Source organism: Semicossyphus pulcher, unplaced genomic scaffold, assembly GCF_022749685.1.
Source record: "Semicossyphus pulcher isolate SPU_LCO1_2020_fin unplaced genomic scaffold, fSemPul1.0.p SCAF_8, whole genome shotgun sequence".
NCBI classification, from domain to species: domain Eukaryota; kingdom Metazoa; phylum Chordata; class Actinopteri; order Labriformes; family Labridae; genus Semicossyphus; species Semicossyphus pulcher.
The window spans coordinates 14101794-14120810 of NW_027211759.1; the positions used below are offsets into that span (position 1 = coordinate 14101794).

Genomic DNA, 19017 nt, shown 5'->3' on the forward strand with positions numbered 1-19017 from the left:
ATAATATATTTGTTATATAGAGAGTGAGCTTTACTGTGCAGCGTCTGGCCCAGGTCCATTTATCTGCCAGCTTGGTAAATAATCACCTGAGCCCAGAGGGAGCACTTGGCACATTGTGTTCTGGGTTTGGGCTAAATGAAGGCCAAGGATAGCTGGGCAGCCAAGGGAGGTCCAGCCCGCCTCGCTTGCCGAGGTCTGCAGCTCCGAATCCTGCATAACGGCTTCAGGCAATGTGGACCCAAGCAGCAGTACTGCACCACTCACTGAGTGCACTCTGGGTCTGCTGTGTGCCTGCTGTGTGTGTGTGTGTGTGTGTGTGTGAGTGTGTGTGAGCGAGATAGAGATGAAACATTGGTTAGCCCAAGGGACAGAATGTAGGCATCAGAAGAGGCTGCTTCTTCTCTCCCTTTAAACAAAAGTGGGTCATGCTATATTCAACTTCAACATCTTTAACAGCAGACAAAGTTGTTCCAGCAGAGGATTCACGTTCTTGTTACTTTTTAAGGCCACGATTCCTTGATGTGTCCCAAATTTATCTTCATCACTGGAATCATTTTGTTTTACGATTAAAAGAACGTGCAGGGACCAATTATTTCACCAAGACTCAAAACGTTTTCTGGCATAATGGGAAACATAAATGGCCCTTTATCTTCTCTTCTGTTTGAGGGCAGCCTGGAGGGCACGTTCTTCCATTTTCTCCACTTTTAATGGCGCCCTGGAGACTTTTTTTATGTTTTCTCCATTTTAAGGGTACCTTAGAGGGCACTACGTTATGTTTTCTCCATATTAAGGGCATCCTCTAAGCACTACATTGTGTTTTGTCAGAGGGGCATCCAAGAGGGCACTTTTTTTGGGATGTGTTTGTTTAACCTTTTGACAACTTTACAATCCATTGAAACCAAAGATGATGTCATGGATCATCTTCTTTTTACAGTCATGTGTCCTGCAGTCTAAATTTATGCCCTGAAAAATGTAAACAAAGGCAACGTGTAGTAAATCGCTTCATCTGACACCTACCCCCCCGCCGTTGGTTTCAGGCATTAAAAATAACCATGCAGAATAATCAATCAGTTTGCTTTTGTAGCTCATATAGAGAAATCACTATTAATTTCAGTCTTTTTCGTAACCAGCGAAAAACTCCCCACAGGAGCTTTAATGTTTATTTGTATTAGGGACAAGTATGAAGCAACCGATGCCACACACTACAGCATTTAAAGCTAATTTGCAATGCCCATCCCTACATGGGCCTTTAGAATACACAAAATCAACAGCAAATACACAAGAAGCAGTACAGCCGACATATAAAACATGCATACATTATAATAAGAGCTGCAGAGAGTTGAGGCACTCGTGTCAGTTTTCATTTGACGTCTGTCCTCCTGAAACACACATGCGCATGAACATTCATGTCTAATGAACACTGACAAAGGGCTGAATCAGTGGTTTACTTTTAGTGTGCTGTCCATCACAGATCATAGATGATTGCACTTCTCCTGATGTTTCTCTGTCTTTGCGCTAATGCTACCCTTTCACATACATTAACCCTTTACGTGTTGAATCTGCAGTGTGCGAGCCATGCAGCCCGTCTTCTTTCTGGTGTCATGTATCTGCTATAAACCAGAGTACATGAGAAGTTCTGACAGAAAAAAAAGATGAGGAACATTATTCTCGGTGTTGTGTGCGGCTCAAGTCACAATAGAGTCGGACACAAAGGAAACAATGCCTCCAGACTGAATTCTGCCCACAGAAAGCTTCTCTTCTCGAAACCTTTCAACATAAAATGGATCTCGCCTGACAAAGACACGATTTAGGGCTGAAACATTGTGCGAGTAAAGCCCATTTGCTGTTGCCACTTCTCCTTAACTTCACCGCAGAGTCGAAAGCGGTCTGTGAACCGATGGCTGTAATCGCTCCCCATAATGTCCCGTGCATGTCGCCGCAGACTGTGTTTAGCCGAGGATATCCGACCATGATGTGGCGCTTGGTTCTGCATTGTGTTCACTCTGTAGGCACGTGATAATCAATCATCCTGTGTGTGACATATCAAAGATGATCGATAACATGATTGATACCTGATCCCCTCTGCAGCCACAGTATTCCTGGAGTTCTGGAAAAGGAGGAGGGCAGAGCTGACTTATGACTGGGACCTCATTGATTGGGAGGAGGAAGAGGTACGTCAGCATTGTCGTTAAATAGATCTCATATCATTTGATTAGCTGATGGTGTTAATTCAGCAGTTTTTCTAAGTTTGACACTGCTTACACAGTATATAAAGAGGAGTTATTGCTTCATCAGATAGATTGCTCATACTTGAATGTGTGTTGTGAATCAGGAGGAGCTGAGGCCTCAGTTTGAAGCCAAATACTCCAGGATGGAGCGAGTCAACCCCATCTCCGGCAAGCCCGAGCCTTTCCAGCCGTTCTCAGATAAACTCAGCCGGCTCCTGGTGTCTGTGTCCGGAATATTCTTCATGGTAAACCCTTTGATCTTTGAATAATCTGCCCCCTCTTGGGATTCAGGCTCAGAGTGAGATCATTGTTATGTTGTGTGCCACCTTTGGAGCGTTTATGATCAACCATAAGAGGCCTAACACCGCCCCCTGCTGGATGTTTACTGTGTTTAGGGAAAATTAATGAATGAAATGAACGTGGCCTTTTTTCTTTCTTACTTTTACTGATAAAATTTTAACGATGAGTGTTTTATTTATTTGATTTCGCATTATTTAAAAGTATGAAACCTCCACAACCTAAAGTAAAAAGTCCATCTGTGCTCTCACAGTTTTCAAACGTATAAATCATCCTCTCCTTCTGTTTAGATTTCCCTCGTTCTGACCGCCGTGTTCGCCGTGGTGGTTTTCCGACTCATCGCCATGGAGAAGTTTGCTTCCCTCGGCTGGTATTTTGTGAAGAAGAACTGGCAGTTTGCCACCTCTGGCACCGGCGTCTGCATCAACTTTATGATCATCATGTCTCTGAACGTGGTGGGTGTCTGGACAAGCATCATTTGGCACGTTTACACACTATGTCCAACAAATATGTCATGAAACATTTATTTAGAGCGTTATTCCGGGAACTGTCACATCCGCGGCCAGAGAGAGTTTTTTCTGTTAGCCTCTTTCTCATGATTTTCACCCTGTCGATGCTTATTGTTACTATCATCTTGCAGGTGTATGAAAAGGTGGCTTATCTGCTGACAAATTTAGGTGAGCATTGTCTTTATTTCTTCTAATTTATACCATCATTATCTCTTGCTTCCTAAACGGTTTGCAAGCGTTTATTTTCTCCCTCGTCCGCCCTTCAACCCTTTTGTCTCCCCCTCCTCAGAGCACCCACGGACAGAGTCTGAGTGGGAGAACAGCTTCGCTCTGAAGATGTTCCTGTTCCAGTTTGTAAATCTGAACAGCTCCACATTTTACATCGCTTTCTTCCTGGGAAGGTAGGCTGACTGCCATGAACTCTTCAGATCCTGTTTACAGTGAGTTTAATGAAAGATTGTGCAGAGATGTTTAGTTTTAAGATCCCATGTCATGACTGCCAAGACTCCCTTTCCCTTCTCGCTGTACAGCCATGTTTGAGCTTTTCTAAACACTGCCTAGAAATGCGCCCAGCTGTGGTTCATTAGAAATGATTAGCACCTTTTTTTTTCCTGCTCAGACTTTATTAGCTTTCCTCTGATTGAATTTCACAGCTCATGTTGTCAATCTCAATCTGCTCAGGTTTGCTGGCAGGCCGGGGAAATACAATAAACTCTTTAATCGGTGGAGGCTGGAGGAGGTGAGTGCAACTAGGCATCACCACGAGTGGGCCGGTTATCGCTTTCTGTTTAAAGATATATTTAGAGTATTCAAGCAACTCATCTGCTTTAATGATCCGTCTGTATATTAACATATAAAGCATAAATCTCGCCTATAATTAGTGAGATTTTCACGTTTAATGATGCAAACACAGAATAGGATGAAGTGTCAGCCAGGATTCACTCACAGCTTTACATTATCGGGCATGAAATATGGATTTTACAGTTTTTCTATTGACATGTTTTTTTGTCTCTCAGTGCCACCCGAGCGGCTGCTTGATTGATCTGTGCCTGCAAATGGGAGTCATCATGTTCTTCAAACAAATCTGGAACAACTTCATGGAGCTCGGTTATCCGTAAGTAATATGTAATTATAATCATGTGCTTCTTTCTCTACCAACTGTTAGAAATGTCACATTTAATCCTCGGTGTTGTAAATTTAAATGATTGGCATTTCACAAAACGTTATGTAATTTTTTTCTGTCTGTGAGCTCATTAGCATATGAAAAGGATTTTCTCCTGCAAAAACACATCAAATCCTCTTCTGTGGGGCTTAGCGAAAGGGTTCCTGCAGTGCAGAGCGCATTGTCAGAAATAATTGCTTTGAGTTGACAGCTAGCGACTTGCTACATTTTTCAGTTTGCTGCAGAACTGGTGGTCTCGTAGGAAGATGAAGAAAGTAGGAGGTGGAGGGCAGAATGTAGAGAATAAAGCTCAGCTTCCACAGTGGGACAAAGACTGGAATCTCCAGCCGATGAACGCACATGGCCTCGTGGATGAATACCTTGAAATGGGTAAAACACTTCAATCTGCTTCAGTGTATTTTTGTGTCTGATGAGGGAAGGGATAAAGAATGAGAATATGGCTCTCGCTCAATCTTTAACAATATTTGTGCCAGATTTCAGATGGACATCCTGTGAAGTTCATCCAAACGTCTTCTCTTTTCTTCTGCAGTCCTCCAGTTTGGCTTCACCACCATCTTTGTAGCAGCTTTCCCGCTGGCTCCTCTCCTCGCTCTGCTCAACAACATCATTGAGATTCGTCTTGACGCCTACAAGTTTGTCACTCAGTGGAGGAGACCCATGCCTGCCCGAGCCACTGACATAGGTCAGTGTGATCTCCGACTGTCCCCACACCTCTTGGTTTATTTTTAGATCAGAGCCACGTTTTCTACCAAAACTAAACATTTGCTTTCCTATGGAGAAAGACATGTTCCCATATCCTCTGAGTCTGTGCGGCCATATGGTGTACCCCCTCCCACCAGCCCACCTCCCCATCAGAGAACACACAGCTTCCTCCAACTGCCGTATGATATGCGACCACATGCTTGTTGCGGCATTTTACCCTGTAATTACACGAAGAATTCCCCTTAAACATGTACAAATCTGAAGCTGTAATTAACACATTATGTTTTAGAAGAAAGCATCTAATGTGGAAATGGCGGAGAGATAATTTTTCTCTACTGACAATACAGTAGCTTCAATAAACTTTATTGTGATGAAGCCAAAAATTCTACTGTATTTTGAGCAACACAGTTCATAAACTATTAGGGTAATAGGCTGTGTTTGTGTTTATATCAACAACATGTCCTTGTACCGTCTTTGGAGGCTGTTGAAGCTCCTTATAGGAAATGATTAACTGAAGAGAAGTAAATGAAGCTCAAAGAAGCTACATTTCAAGAATGTTTCACCAATGATAAGCCACACAGAAGTCACACAGAACTTATGTTACTGTTTCTTCTCCTCCCTTTTTCCTGTCAGGCATCTGGCACGGGATTCTTGAAGGCATCGGCGTGCTGGCAGTCATCACCAACGCCTTCGTCATCGCCATCACCTCCGACTACATCCCACGCTTTGTTTACGCCTTCAAATACGGCCCATGCGTGGACAAGGGACACCACCACCAGGATGAGTAAGCATCGACCTCAGTGTGTAAGCCTTAAGCGCATCCGACAAGAGTGGCTTGTGTTGAAAGCTTCCCTTTCCGCCCCTCAGGTGTTTGCGAGGCTACATGAACAGCAGCCTGTCCGTGTTCGACATGAGCGAGCAGAAGAACAGCAGCGAGCCCATTTACTGCAGGTACCGAGACTACAGAGCGCCGCCCTGGAGCTCGGTGCCGTACGAGTTCACCCTGCAGTTCTGGCACGTCTTGGCTGCCAGGCTGGCCTTCATCATCGTCTTTGAGGTTTGACAGCATTCCCCCCCCGTTTTCTTTTCTGTGTGTTTACCAGCGAGGAGAGCTGCTAAAACTTAATCCTCTTACGTCTCCTGAAGCCTGTGAAACTACAGGATTTCTTGTTTATTAATTTATGTGCTGTCATCGTTAAATGAAAACCTCACAAGCACAATTTAGGTGCTTCTCATGCCCTGACTGAATCTTGCTGCGACAGTACGCTGAGAAATGTAAGTAAAAACCACAGAATAAAAACCCAAATTCCACGGCGGCCCTGCTAAAAAAACGACACCACGTTTCTTCTTCTTTCCTTGAAATCTTGACGGAACATTTTCCCCTGACAAAGCTGCCTTGTGCATTTCAATTTCTTCAGTGAGGAATATTATGCACTTATAAAACATTACAGGCTATCTAAAGCTCTTTGCATGCTTATTGAATTATACAGCAAATACTTCTTAAGTGTGTGGCCTCTGTGTAGAAAGTAACTCATAAATGTTCAATGCTTCCCTCAGCACCTGGTGTACGGGATCAAGTCCTTCATAGCGTACCTCATCCCGGACATGCCGAAGGGTCTCTGCGATCGCATGAGGAGGGAGAAGTACCTGATGCAGGAGACGATGTACCAGGCAGAACTGGAGCACCTGCAGAAGGAGAGGAAGAAGAACGGACGGCGTTATCACCACGAGTGGCCTTAGCTTTATCCCCCGCCCTGCTCCACTACAAGCCGCAAAGCCCTCAAGTCACAGGCACCACCTCCCCTGCCTGCTTAGTGATGTATTTTAGCTTTGGGAGCTGATTCTGTACACCAAAGACACCTTCTTCAGTCACCAGATCTGCCCTTACACGTGTCCTTTTCCAGGCCCTCGCCGCTCCCTTGCTTTCTGTTCAACGTCAAGTTTTGGTTTCTGGCTCTGACCTCGCCCCCCCTCCGATCCCTTACCTGGCTCCATCTTGCTGGTTGCTCTTGTGTCTGTGCTGTGTCATGGCTTCACTGGGGAAACCGTTTTGCAATCGTAATGTTTACTATGCAGATCAAGGGCTGCAGATCACCACTGTTTTGGCACCCATCCTGCACTCTCTCTCTCTCTCTCTGTGTGGCAGCTAGCACTCCGCTTTGACTCTGCAGTTTGGTGCAGCTCGCAGCATGGCCGTGTTCTTCTCCCATGAGCATCAGCAAAGATGTGGCAGAGCTACCGTGGCGTTTTTCTTGTTGCAAAAGTGATTCTGGTGATGTGGCTACCAAATACAAAGGACACTGTTCCTGCAAAGCGACTGTATATCGCCCTTGAAGCATGCTGATTCATATTTGCGGCTATTTCGCAAACTGCAAAGAAAAATATGAAAAATAAAAAGCAGCAGCACTCATTGTGGAGAATGTATATGATACAAAGAATTCTCTCTGAAACCATATAAAGTGCATGGTTATATTGTTTTGTACCTTTGGATAGACCCTGTCTTGAAGCCTGGTTCACGTGTGCGTCTGTTCTCAGTGTGAGCTGTGTGTTAATCTCCGTCTGTGCTACTGCTGAGCTTGTCTGCAGTCGAAGAAAATGTGAACTTAGTGCGATTTGATTGTGCCTACAGTTGTGCTCACCACAATTGTGTCACCAACATCACGTGTGCCTGTTTGTGCTGCACGTGCTTTTTTTCAAGTGCAAGAAATATTCTCCTCGTTCTGTTGTGTGAAAAAACTCTCTGAACTCCCGGAGGATTTGTTTTGGACGAGAGTCACCCGACGGCACCTACTCGGGTCTCGGCTAACGGCTGTGAGACACGCCGACGGTGTAACGCGACTCCCATCATGAACAATGTATACACTCGCGTATGCAGGAGCCACAAATCTGCTCTTCCGCTCTGCGCTCGCAGCCTGTTTTTCATTTGTTGGAGGCCCTGAAGCGTGGTTGAAGCTTGGATCACTGGGACATACCTGTGGCTTGGATGTTCGGTTTGCAAAGAACATCCGTCCACTGATCCTCACTCGCAAGATACACTAACGTACTTCAGTTGAAGTCCTCCGCTGGTTTCGGCTGCTTTCTGACCTTAATTGATGTGAAAATGAGAAGTTCGGTTTGGGGTAAATTCAGCGTCTTGACATTGCCTTCTGTTGTGGTCAGGTCTGAAGTCATGGATTAGAGAACTCAGGAAAACAGGCAGCATGAGCGACACATCCGTCTGTGAGTCAGTCAGAAGCATAACCGTATCCTGTTTCATTCATGTTGAGACGGAGCGCGTGTGTGAGGAGGGAACTGGGTTAATGAGGAGCTTTTATATTTCGTCAGTGATGAGAACTTTAATGTTGGCCCACGAGCTTTAGTACAGGTCATGTTGATCATGTGAAGGTAAATAAGATTCAGAGTTAAACACGTTATGCACAGAAAACATTAAAGAAGAAATCACTCCCCTCATGCTTGCACAACATGACAGCGTATTTATCCTTTTACAATTAGTGTACATTATTTAAATGTGTTTATTTCATTTAGTGTTCCTTGTATATACATTTTATGTAATGTTTTTATACTTTTTATTTCGTGCTATCTGTTTGAGTCCACCTGTTTTCACCCTCAGATAGACAAAGTAACGTCCACATTTCTCAGGTGTCCTCTGAATGTCCGCAGACGATCAACTTTTTATCATATTTTCTAAGATGCAGTCAAAGGTATCCCGCTTTTTTAGATATATATTTTTGCATCGCGGTGCATTAGCATGACTTTAATGCACACTCACAGTTAAAAGCATGTCTGATTTTGTTTTCTTGCATAATCACAGTAAGAATATTAGAGATCGCACAGTTCATTATGGACGCACAACATGCAGAAGACGCTTGATTAGAAGTAATGATGCTTTAAGGTCGTGATGTTTAACTCGTTGCATCCACAAGAGAGAGATATTTGTTCTTCAATCTTGTTCCAGTGCGTAGGAAACTAGTCCCAAGTTTTCTGAATACCTTCCCTGCTATGTGAACATTGAAAATCTATGCATGTTGTTATCCTTTATTTTGAAAAGATGCAGATGTAAATGTACTGGTACATTTGTACTGTCGAGTATGCATGACCTAACAGCTAGCTTCTGTGAGGTTGTCAACAGCGTCTGAAACATATCACCTCCCTCCTTCAGCGTTGGTCAAATTTGGAAGTCCGGGCGTGGCATCATGTGTCTTGATGTGTGCAGAATTTTCAAAATAAGAGCTCTAGGCTGATTTAAATAATCAGGGCTGAATTTCAAGGAGAGTCTGATACGACTAAACACATCCAAGTGTTCCTCTAACAGCTGAAGTTTAATCTGACAGTAATTTTATGAATGAAACCTCGTCAAAGTGAGTGTCCCACTTTGTCCAGCGACTTATGTCCCAGTCTTGCTGTCGTCTCCTCTCCGAGAGCATCGATTCACCTTCTAACTAAATGCTGCACAGTGGTAGAAAAGGTGTTTCTCATGCCTTCTACAGTTGGCAATAGCACAAACTGGGTACTGCATAATGAGTAATAATGGCATGACCTTGCACATCTCTGAAAACATGGCGGTCTAGAGGGGAATTTCTGTTGTATGCTATGCCTCATAATAGGATTGTGCTGAGGTGAAAGCACAGTGATGTTGGACCACAGCTGTACAATAGGAAGGCATCAGGCCAGACATGAAGCGTATCAATAACATTGTTTACTTGGTTCCTGTTTACATGTAAAAACATGCTGAGATGTGTAAAAATAATGTAACATAAAATAATTTGGATATCACTCTTTTCTGTAATAAATCATGGATTGTATCTTTTAAATCTTATCTGCTGTCTTCATTTTTGTTACTGCTTTATAATACATAACAGAGCTGCAGCCTCTGGGCCGAGCTGATATCATCTCCATGGCCGTCCAAGTTTCACTAAATCTGCTTATGGAACAAACCGGAGCTCTGCAGAGCGTGCAGATTGTTTTCTTTCCCCCCTCCGTTATTATCGCAAACCACAAACCATCCTGCCAGAGACTGTTCATGTGACATATTCTTAAAAAGATTGAGTTTCTATACGAGCACTGTAGGATTTTCCCACTGTATTATGACTGTTTGCTGCCAACGCTGCTCACAATCACTCATAAATGGGTTTCCGTTCAGGTCATGTCGGTTAACGCTGGCTTTCATTCTGTACTGTGAAATCTAAACACGCGAAGGTTTGGTTTACTTTGAGCCCTGATGACAAATGTTTAATGCTTTAACTATTTCCTGTGTTCTGTCTCACTCTTCAGATATTTCCTTTCACCTTCCTTGACCAGCAGACGTTACAAACTGGCAGAAAAAGCTGCGGTTTCATACTCGGACCACTTTTGGATGTTGTAGCTAAAGTTCAGAAAGTGATTATGTATTTCATCATGTAGGGCTGCTGAAGAGGTACATCTGTAGGAAAACATAAAAGAGGTGGAATGTAAGGTCTAAAACCTGCAACATCACAGCAAAGAGGCAGCTACTCTCCTGTGTGCTGGTCAGTGTTGTGACCAAGTCATCTTTGCTCAAGTCTCAAGCAAGTCTCGAGTCAAGTCACTTTTTTTCCACCCAAGACACAGCACTCTTACCTGTAGTATCCGGTCTTTATAAAGAGAAAAGACAAGGTATTAGTAGCTCGTCTAATAATGATATTATTGGCCAATTACTATAACCTGTTCAAAAAGTCTGACAGTGAATTGTATCTGTATTATCTTGGCACAGACGCAGCCATGGTGATGGTCTGCTCTGAGACTGTATTGAGTAGTAACAAGTACGACTGATGAGGCTTCTCTTTGGGGAAAAAACATCAGGTAGCTGGGGGCTTTGATGTTGCGTGTTGCCATAGCGACTGACAGCCAGTGTTCCAATCATGACAATCACATACCGGGGAGCTTTTTGAGTCGTCCAATCATGATTCCCAGTTTGCGCTGCGTACATACTTGATAGTTAGACAGAAACTTGACAACATTGAATCTTATTATTTTATTTTTAACAGCTAACATTCGAGTCTCAAGACGTTTATGTTTTGTCAAGTCAAGTCACAAGTCATCAAAACAGTGACTCGAGTCAACTCGAGTCCAAGTCACCAAGTCTCAAGTCCACATCTCTGGTGCTTGTGAAAGTACTCTACACTTTCCTTTGGTACATGTCACAATACAAGTCCTGCATTGGAAATCCTGCTTAAGACAAAATGCAGAAAAGGGGCCGATGTTATTTGATGTATTACTTCTTTAATTGTGCCAAATTGGATAATTTGACCTTTTGACTCGTCTGTTTTCTCAAACCAAAAACCTGTTGGTCTATCTACCAACAAAACAGAAGCGTTTCTCACATATCGAGTGGATCAGTTTTCCAGAGACATAATTCCAGCCAACCTTCATCTCATATACGAGTTATTTTAACCACTTTCCCTCTCTCACAGAAAGCAGACATTAGTTCATGGTCACTGCAAGCGCCTCCAAGTGACTGATGTTATTCACACAGCGCAGATTTACAGCTCAGGTTAGGAAGGTAATCAGCGGGGCCGCAGAGACTGCACCCATAAATCCAACAGCACCGAGGTGTAAATGGGACAGAGAGCCAAGGTCGACCAGCGGGGGACGAAGGAGTCACATCGCAGACATACACAAATCATACAAGCACTCAGCTAGCTGTGCTCAAGAGCAGTTTTCATAAGTGCAGAGAGAGATGAAAAGGATCTATTTATCGATTTAATTTAACCGCACATTATGTAATTCCTGCCTTTAGGGATCTTTTTAAAAAGATAACAAAAGACAAAGCAGGAACCTCGAGGGGTTAGCGAGGGAGCCAATGCAGAAGTTTCAAAAAACTGCAGTTCATCAAGTGACCACTAGAGGCCGGCTCCAAAAGCGAGTGAATCCCCATTAGGCCCCATGTTAAAGTGCCCAACTTAAAGTTGTAATCTTGAACCATGAGTGAAGAGTAAAAATCATTGCCTCCCAAATAAAGACATCTTTAAGAATGCAATAAAAACAGTTTAAATAAGATTGATTTTGCACAGCAGCTGGAGATGATTACAGTTCAGCAGACATGGTGGTAAAATGCTTTGCTGGGTGAAAGAGATTTAGATGAGAGGCATGAATAACAGCAGCAGTGACGGATGAGTCGACCTGAGTAAAACCTCCTCCACTGAGGAGCAGCAGAATTACTTCTTAGAGCAGGTGGACGAAGGAGGTGACTGCTGAACTGAATGTCAAGGCTAAAACCCGCTAACAGCACTGAGACGTCACCGAGCAGGGTCATGTTCATTCACACCGTTCAGACCAGACACCGTCTACTTATGCAGCTCTATTAACCATCAGCAGCAGCGCTTTAGTTATTGGCTGTATAATGTCATGAATTCTTCATGTGTGCAGGTGTATCCTGAGATATTGAAGCAAATATGTCACCTTGGCTGCTCCACAGTAAAGACAAGAAGTAGATCCACCATCGTGTACGTATAAAATGTGATTCACTTCATCTGCCCGGCCATCTTAACAAATGTGTCTTGCTGTTTTTTGTTTCTGCTCTGCATTGCAAATTTTTGCCAGTGAAGAATGTATTTATACTGGTTTATCAAAGCCTCAAGGTTGTTATTTAGAACAAGCCAAATAGAAGATCAAGCATTAAAGGAGTATCGGATTTATATGTAAGTATCTCCTTTAAAGAGGGGGTGTTATGCTGTTCCACATTTTCAGATATACACTACCAGTCAAAAGTTTGGAAACATTTTCTCGTACAAGTGAACGGGAAAGTGTGTCCAAACTTTTGGACAGGCTATGTTGGAGTAATCTGCTGCTAAAAAAAAGTCTCAGTCAGTCTGCAGGCTCCTCCAGAAGCTTCACTTTGTGATGTCACAAAGTTATACACCAAGACACAGCAGAACTTCCTGCCCCTGGCACAGTTTAAGGAGACACGCCCACCCAGCAGCTCAGTCTGCTTCAGAAATATTTTTCACTCCACCGCTCTGCTCGACGGCTCTGCTCGTCATGATGGTTAAGAAAGTCTCTGAGAAAGTGTTTCTTTGGCTGTGAAGGAAAGACATCCATGTTTACTACATCAGTGAGCTCCAGACCTGCTCCAAAGACCTGCTAACACCCGCTACCACCCTTTTTGCTTAGTGGGAAGGGCTACAATCAGCATTCAGGCCCAGGTTGACACACTAATCTCCGTCCCCTTTCCAGCGCGATGCTATGCGCCGTCGGAAACTTCAGTTTCTTAAAGAGACTGAGCTGACCGATTCGTTTCAGACAAAGCCTGCCTCCTCCATGCTAACAGATGGGACATGAGTCAAACTAAAAAATCTAAATACAGGGCAAATACGTTTTTCTCAAATGTGGTTTGGTCTGTCATTATAATTAGTTCTTATTATGCTGATTTATGTCCAAGTGTTCATTTTTCTGACAGTTTAGTATTAATTAGTTATTTAATGCTGTAAAAAGGATGATTGACAGCTCTGTTGACAAATACTCCTGCAGCCGATCAGTTCCTGATTAGCAGAGTAGAGGAGGATCGGCGAGAGGAGAAGTTTCCATATCTGTGAACGTCTGCTTCAGTCCAACACAAGAAGCTGTTCTGCTGTTAAATAAGCCAAGCTATGGGATTCTTGCAGTTTCTTTAAGGTAATTTAAGTGTGTGCAGCGAGCACATGAAAGCTATGAAAGCAGTCGTTCCAAGTTCAGTTCTGACTCATGGAACATGACGCAAGAGCGGGTCAGTAGAGCTGGTCTGATATGTGAGAGACAAAGCAATACTGAGAGGTAACACAGCAGCGAGCATCACATCCCTCTTAAAGAAAAGACCACTGACCCTACATATAAATACCAACATATAGAAATCACACATATACATTACGTGTTTCCACAGGAGAGGGTCAACATACATGTCGTCCTATACATTCGTGTAATAATCAGTGTTCCATTAAATAAAAGCGGCAGGTGCATGATAGTAAAAATGCAAATGTTTTCAATCACTCTTCAGTCTACATTTGTGAACTTCACTGGGTTCATTTCCAATGGAAATTTGTTTCACGTTCCCACTCTGAAGCAGGATTGTGACCTCATCGCTTTTAAAACAATGAGTGTGTGTGAGGAGAGTGTGTGGGCTCATGAAGTGCCATCATTCAGCCGTGGTTTAATGTGTAGGAAGAGAGAAGGGGAAAAGACTCTGACAGAGATTATAATACTACGGTAGGTGAGAGATAAACCACTGTGCCTTCAGGCTGCATTGTGCTGCAGTCTGTTGAGGTTTCTGACGGCGGAGGAATAATGGATTTTATCTTGTGCAGTTGTTGAACATTAGTGGGGGGGAAGAAGCTCAATAAAAGCCTTTTCTCTTTGGAATAAAAACCACTGATGTATTTTTTGGTATTTAATCGCAGTTTTTCTTTCTGTGGAGAGAGCTAACAGTGTATTATGTGCTGACAAAAAGGGCCTTAAGTTGAGATCAAAAAGTTTCATCATGGGACCATTTAAAGAACTTTATGCTTTACATCTTTACTTCTGAGCCACAGCATCCATACATCTTTACATACCTCCATACATACATATTGTTTACCCTCATTCCCTCAAGAGGCTTTGCCTTTTGTCAGGCCGCCATTGTTAATAAGAAAATGTTCTTAATGACTTGCCTGGTTAAATAAAGGTAAAAAAAAAAAATCCTGTTGAGGGTCACAGGGGGCTGGAGCCAATCTCAGCTGTCTTTGTGGGAGAGGCGGGGTACACCCTGGACTGATCGCCAGTCAATCACAGAGCCGACATACAGAGACAGACAACCTTTCACGCTCACCTTCACACCTACGGGCAATTTAGAGTCACCAGTGGACCTGACGATCATGCCTTTGGACTGTGGGAGGAAGCAGGAGTACATGCAAACTCCACACAGTTCTCACAAAAAACAATTGTAACCTTCAGCCGAGCGCTGTCGGACAGTTTGAAGCAGTGGATCCAAATGCTGCTCAAAAAAAGCAAAATATAGTCGAGTATTAAAACAGAACGAGAGGATCGTGTTTAATGGCTGATAAATATGAGGCAGATGTAAATCTGTCTCCTCTCAGGCCTGGTTTTAATGAAGGGTTTCATAAATAAAGATCGCTTCTTATCAGATCTGAATAATTCATTTATGTGACATTAAACATGAAGTCAGTACCTTCACTGTGAAACTGCGGCTCAGCTGTCTGTGTCTGCAGCCTCTGCGCAGCCTTCAGGCCCAGAGACCCTCCTCTCCCTCACATCAGCACCCATTACCAACATCTGAAAGGCTTCTGTCCAAACCAAACACACACACACACACACACACACACACACACACACACGGCCTTCTACAGTAGAGGATCAACAAGAACATCCCTCACATCTCCACTAAACTGTATATGTTGTTACATCTGTTGCTACATCTGCTTTCAGGCAGCGTTGCCCTGCAGAGTCTCGCTCTGCTTTGGCCAACAGACCTGTTTACTCGCTCAGTGTTTATGTTGAGAGACGCTCTATTTACTCAGGTGCGTTACTTAACAAGAACAAGAGGAAGCGTGCATGCGGAGAAGCCTCAAGTTGTCTTTGTCTCTATTTTTCATTCGGCACTGTTTTTACACAAACAGCTATTTTTATCCCTGGAGGCCACACGCTTGCAACACAAAGTTAAAGTCGATATAAAACGTGCATTTACAAGGTTTACCACAATTGTTCCAAAAAGAAATATTTCCACAACTTTATTTTAAATGTTTTGGATGCACAATTGAGGTGAAGCAGCGACACAACATGTCCTTCTGTTGGCTTATGACTCAGAGTGTAATAATAAATAAATGCAAAGTGGGTCAAATAGTCCCAAAGATGGAAGTCCGAAAGCAGAGAGACCAGATTCAGTCCACAGAGTGACATCATGCCTCATGTAAGGAGGAGGAGAAGACGTCAGTGTCTTAAGCAGAAGCATTTATTGAAGCTTAGGCAAGAATAACGGACATAACAAACAGTAATGTGCTCTATGCCTATGGTGACCTACTTATTTAACATACAGCCTGCTGCGGGTGTCATTTCTGCCAAATTCTAGTCACAGACACCAGCTACAAGGACATGCATGAGTTAGTTTCCATCAGTTAGCAATCCTACCTCCAGTTACCTGCAGACAGCCTGTGTGACCATTTTCGTCAACAGTATTACTTCTCTAGCTCCGTTCAATAGGCCCATTGTGATGATTTTAAGATACGCCCCAGTTGGGAAATCGAACACGGAAAGCTTGTACCTGTGAGTCAACGGTGTTACCCATTACACGACCCTGCCACCCAAGTGTGTACCTGCTTAAGGTAATCTTTCATCCCATTGTGATGTTTTAAAGATAGGCCCCGGCCAGAGAATCGAGGGGGCCTCAAAAACAGACGACAATCGACATCAAAAGCAGACGTCAAAAATCCACCATCGAAACAGGTCCGGCACCAATGTTGAAATTCGAGGTCAAAAACGGACGTCAAAAATCCACCTCAAAATCTGACATCAGATTCAAAAACAGAATCAAAAACTGATGTCAAAAATTGACCTAAAAAAACCCACGTGGTTTTCGAGGTCAGATTTTGAGGTTGATTTTTGAAGCTGGTTTTTGACGTCAGGGCCGGGGTGGTTTTCGATGTCAGATTTGAGGTCAGTTTTTGACTTCAGTTTTTGAAGCAACATTTCCAATTCCACCACAGTCATTTAACATTATAATTTTGCACAACTGAAATGATTTCAAAACTCTAAATGAGCCTTCTCAGACAGGGCAAACAGATAGCTCGGTGGATAGAGTGTCTGTCCCTTCTGTCAAAGGGGAGTTTCAGACTCGGGTTTGAATTTGACCTCTGACCTCGATTTTCGACATCAGTGCCGGACCTGTTTTGACGTCCGTTTTTGAGTTCGAAAATCAACGTGCCGTTTGATTCAAGGGTCAGGCGTGCTATCCATTTCGTTATCTGCTTGACCGGACTTTGTTGGTGTCATTTGGATTTCTGAAATAATTTCAGTTGTGTGCACGATTGTATTTATAAATGACTGTTGAAACACTGCTGGCATTGATGTTGAAAATCGAGGTCAAAAATCAGCCTAAAAAACAGACATCGAAAATTGACCTCCAAAACAGAGGTCGGAACAGGTCCAGCACTGACGTCGAAAATTGAGGTAAAAAATAAGGTCAAAAACAGACGTCAAAAATCAGCCTCAAAAACGGACGTTGAAACAGGTCCGGCACTGACGTGATCAAAAATCGCCCTGAAAAACAGAGGTTGAAAAAACAATAATATCAATATGCTCGCCACAGTGTGTGCTGTCTCACTAATACAGTTTACTGATTGTATTTTAATGCAACAGAGACAATGTTAACATTGTTCATTTCACCTGCACTCCAGCCATGACAATTCAAAATATCAGCTCTAAAAAGGCCCCCTTCCTCCTTCTCCAGCACTTACAATACCTTTAGTGTTCCCTCTTTTCCCACATCATCTCACCTCCGCACCCACCTGAAAACCTGCTCCCACATACCAAATCAGCACCCAGTTTACATCTTTATCTGCCTCTTAGACCTTGTTTCTCTTCTGCCTCCGGGCCTTAATGTTCCAACTTTGTTTCTTACACCTGCCTGCAGGTTATCTGAGCTTTTGATTACAGCAAGTTTTTGTACTTTTATCTGCCTGCATGGTCTCTTTTTTGTTTGCTCACTGCCTACCTGCCTTCCAGGATCCTGCCTGTTGACAACATAAGTCCTGCTTTTATCCCACTGCTGCTGTGTGCAGCTTCTCTATCCAGTGTTATTAGCTTTAAGAAACACAAGTCTTATAGGTGTAAGACCCCCCCTGCCTGCTGCTCTAAATACAATATGGAGCACGATGGGATGGATGGTTTCCAGCTCGGTGTTTACATCTTGCCATATGTTTCCAGTTTGTGTTGAGCTCTGCTGACATGCTGAGAGCTGATGGAGACCACCCTGTGATGATGTAATTACCTCTGAGAGGATGTGCAGTAGAGGGGCTCTTACAGCCCAGGGGACTCTGGCTCCGTGCTGTAATGTAATCACAGAGAGCTCTATAACCGGACTACCTCTGTCTGGGAATCAATAAATGCAGGAACCAAGAGGAACCTACTGTTGAGACGTACTACATTTAGAGTTTAAAGTTACATGTTTCTGTGTTTTACAAAGAAACAAGCAGCTTTTGTTAATTACATTTTGGTTCAAAACTCCAATAATTGGTCTGATTTTCTTTTCTTCACTTTGGAACAGCAGTTTTTTTGATGGAAGCAGTAATAATATTTCTAAATATGATGAATATTTAATCCTTTTTTCAACTTGTGTGATCATTATTATCAGAATTATGTCATGTTGATGCTTACAAAACACAAACAAAAACAGCAACGGCTTCCCTGAACTCCCACTACGCTCTGCCAATGAAAGGGGCCTGGTACTCCCATCACATCAGGGCCTTAGTCGCTAACTAGACTCTTCTCCTCTGTAGTCCCCAGGTGGTGGAACGAGTTAGCAAACTCCATTCGATCCGCAGAGTCCCTTTCACCTTTAAGAAGAAGCTAAATACCCAGCTCTTTCATGAACACCTCCTGATGGTATAGAGGATGTTGTAGATGATTCTTCTTTACGCCTTGCACTGCCTCTCAAGCAGTCGCACTTGAAGCGGTTACTGACTTTGTTCCTTCCTGTCTTGAACGCTGCCTGTGATGTAAAAAGTGTCTGCTAAATGTAACATTGTAAAAATGAGACATTACTGAAGTGTGCAGGAGCTATGGGTTGCATTCAGGTTGGCTTTGAAAATGAGTTCCTGGTGCTAAGCACTGAAACAAGTTGGGTATGGGATGTCAAAAAACATTTCTAGCATGATTATGAACTCCAGCCTTGGTTTTAGAGTAGAACAAAGAGATCTGTCTTGTTTGTGTAAACTGACTGAGGTTTTAAAGAAGCTCAGAAAAGGTTTCTGGGAGTAGAAACTAAAGGAACAAATATAAAATGCCATTTTTAAAACTTGATTTCACCTTAGAAATGATTTCTTCTTTAAAAAATAAAAAGATGTTCTTTACGTTACTAGCTCTGCTCAATTTATGTAGGCCAATACAAAAATAGAGCAAC

At 43.1% G+C, this 19017-nt stretch overlaps 1 protein-coding gene across 1 annotated transcript in view; it reads left to right on the forward strand.

Moving 5' to 3' along the window:
- ano3 (anoctamin 3) overlaps window positions 1–9735 on the forward strand; it is a 35646-nt gene extending 25911 nt beyond the window's left edge. The window contains exons 14-25 of the mRNA XM_069687282.1: window positions 2089–2171; window positions 2333–2473; window positions 2816–2980; window positions 3166–3202; window positions 3324–3435; window positions 3716–3773; window positions 4051–4148; window positions 4432–4586; window positions 4747–4899; window positions 5553–5703; window positions 5787–5976; window positions 6477–9735. Of these exons, the coding sequence (XP_069543383.1) occupies window positions 2089–2171; window positions 2333–2473; window positions 2816–2980; window positions 3166–3202; window positions 3324–3435; window positions 3716–3773; window positions 4051–4148; window positions 4432–4586; window positions 4747–4899; window positions 5553–5703; window positions 5787–5976; window positions 6477–6659 (1526 nt within the window). The 3' untranslated portion in view covers window positions 6660–9735. The remainder of the gene's footprint in view (window positions 1–2088; window positions 2172–2332; window positions 2474–2815; window positions 2981–3165; window positions 3203–3323; window positions 3436–3715; window positions 3774–4050; window positions 4149–4431; window positions 4587–4746; window positions 4900–5552; window positions 5704–5786; window positions 5977–6476) is intronic.
- Window positions 9736–19017: the final 9282 nt, after the last annotated feature.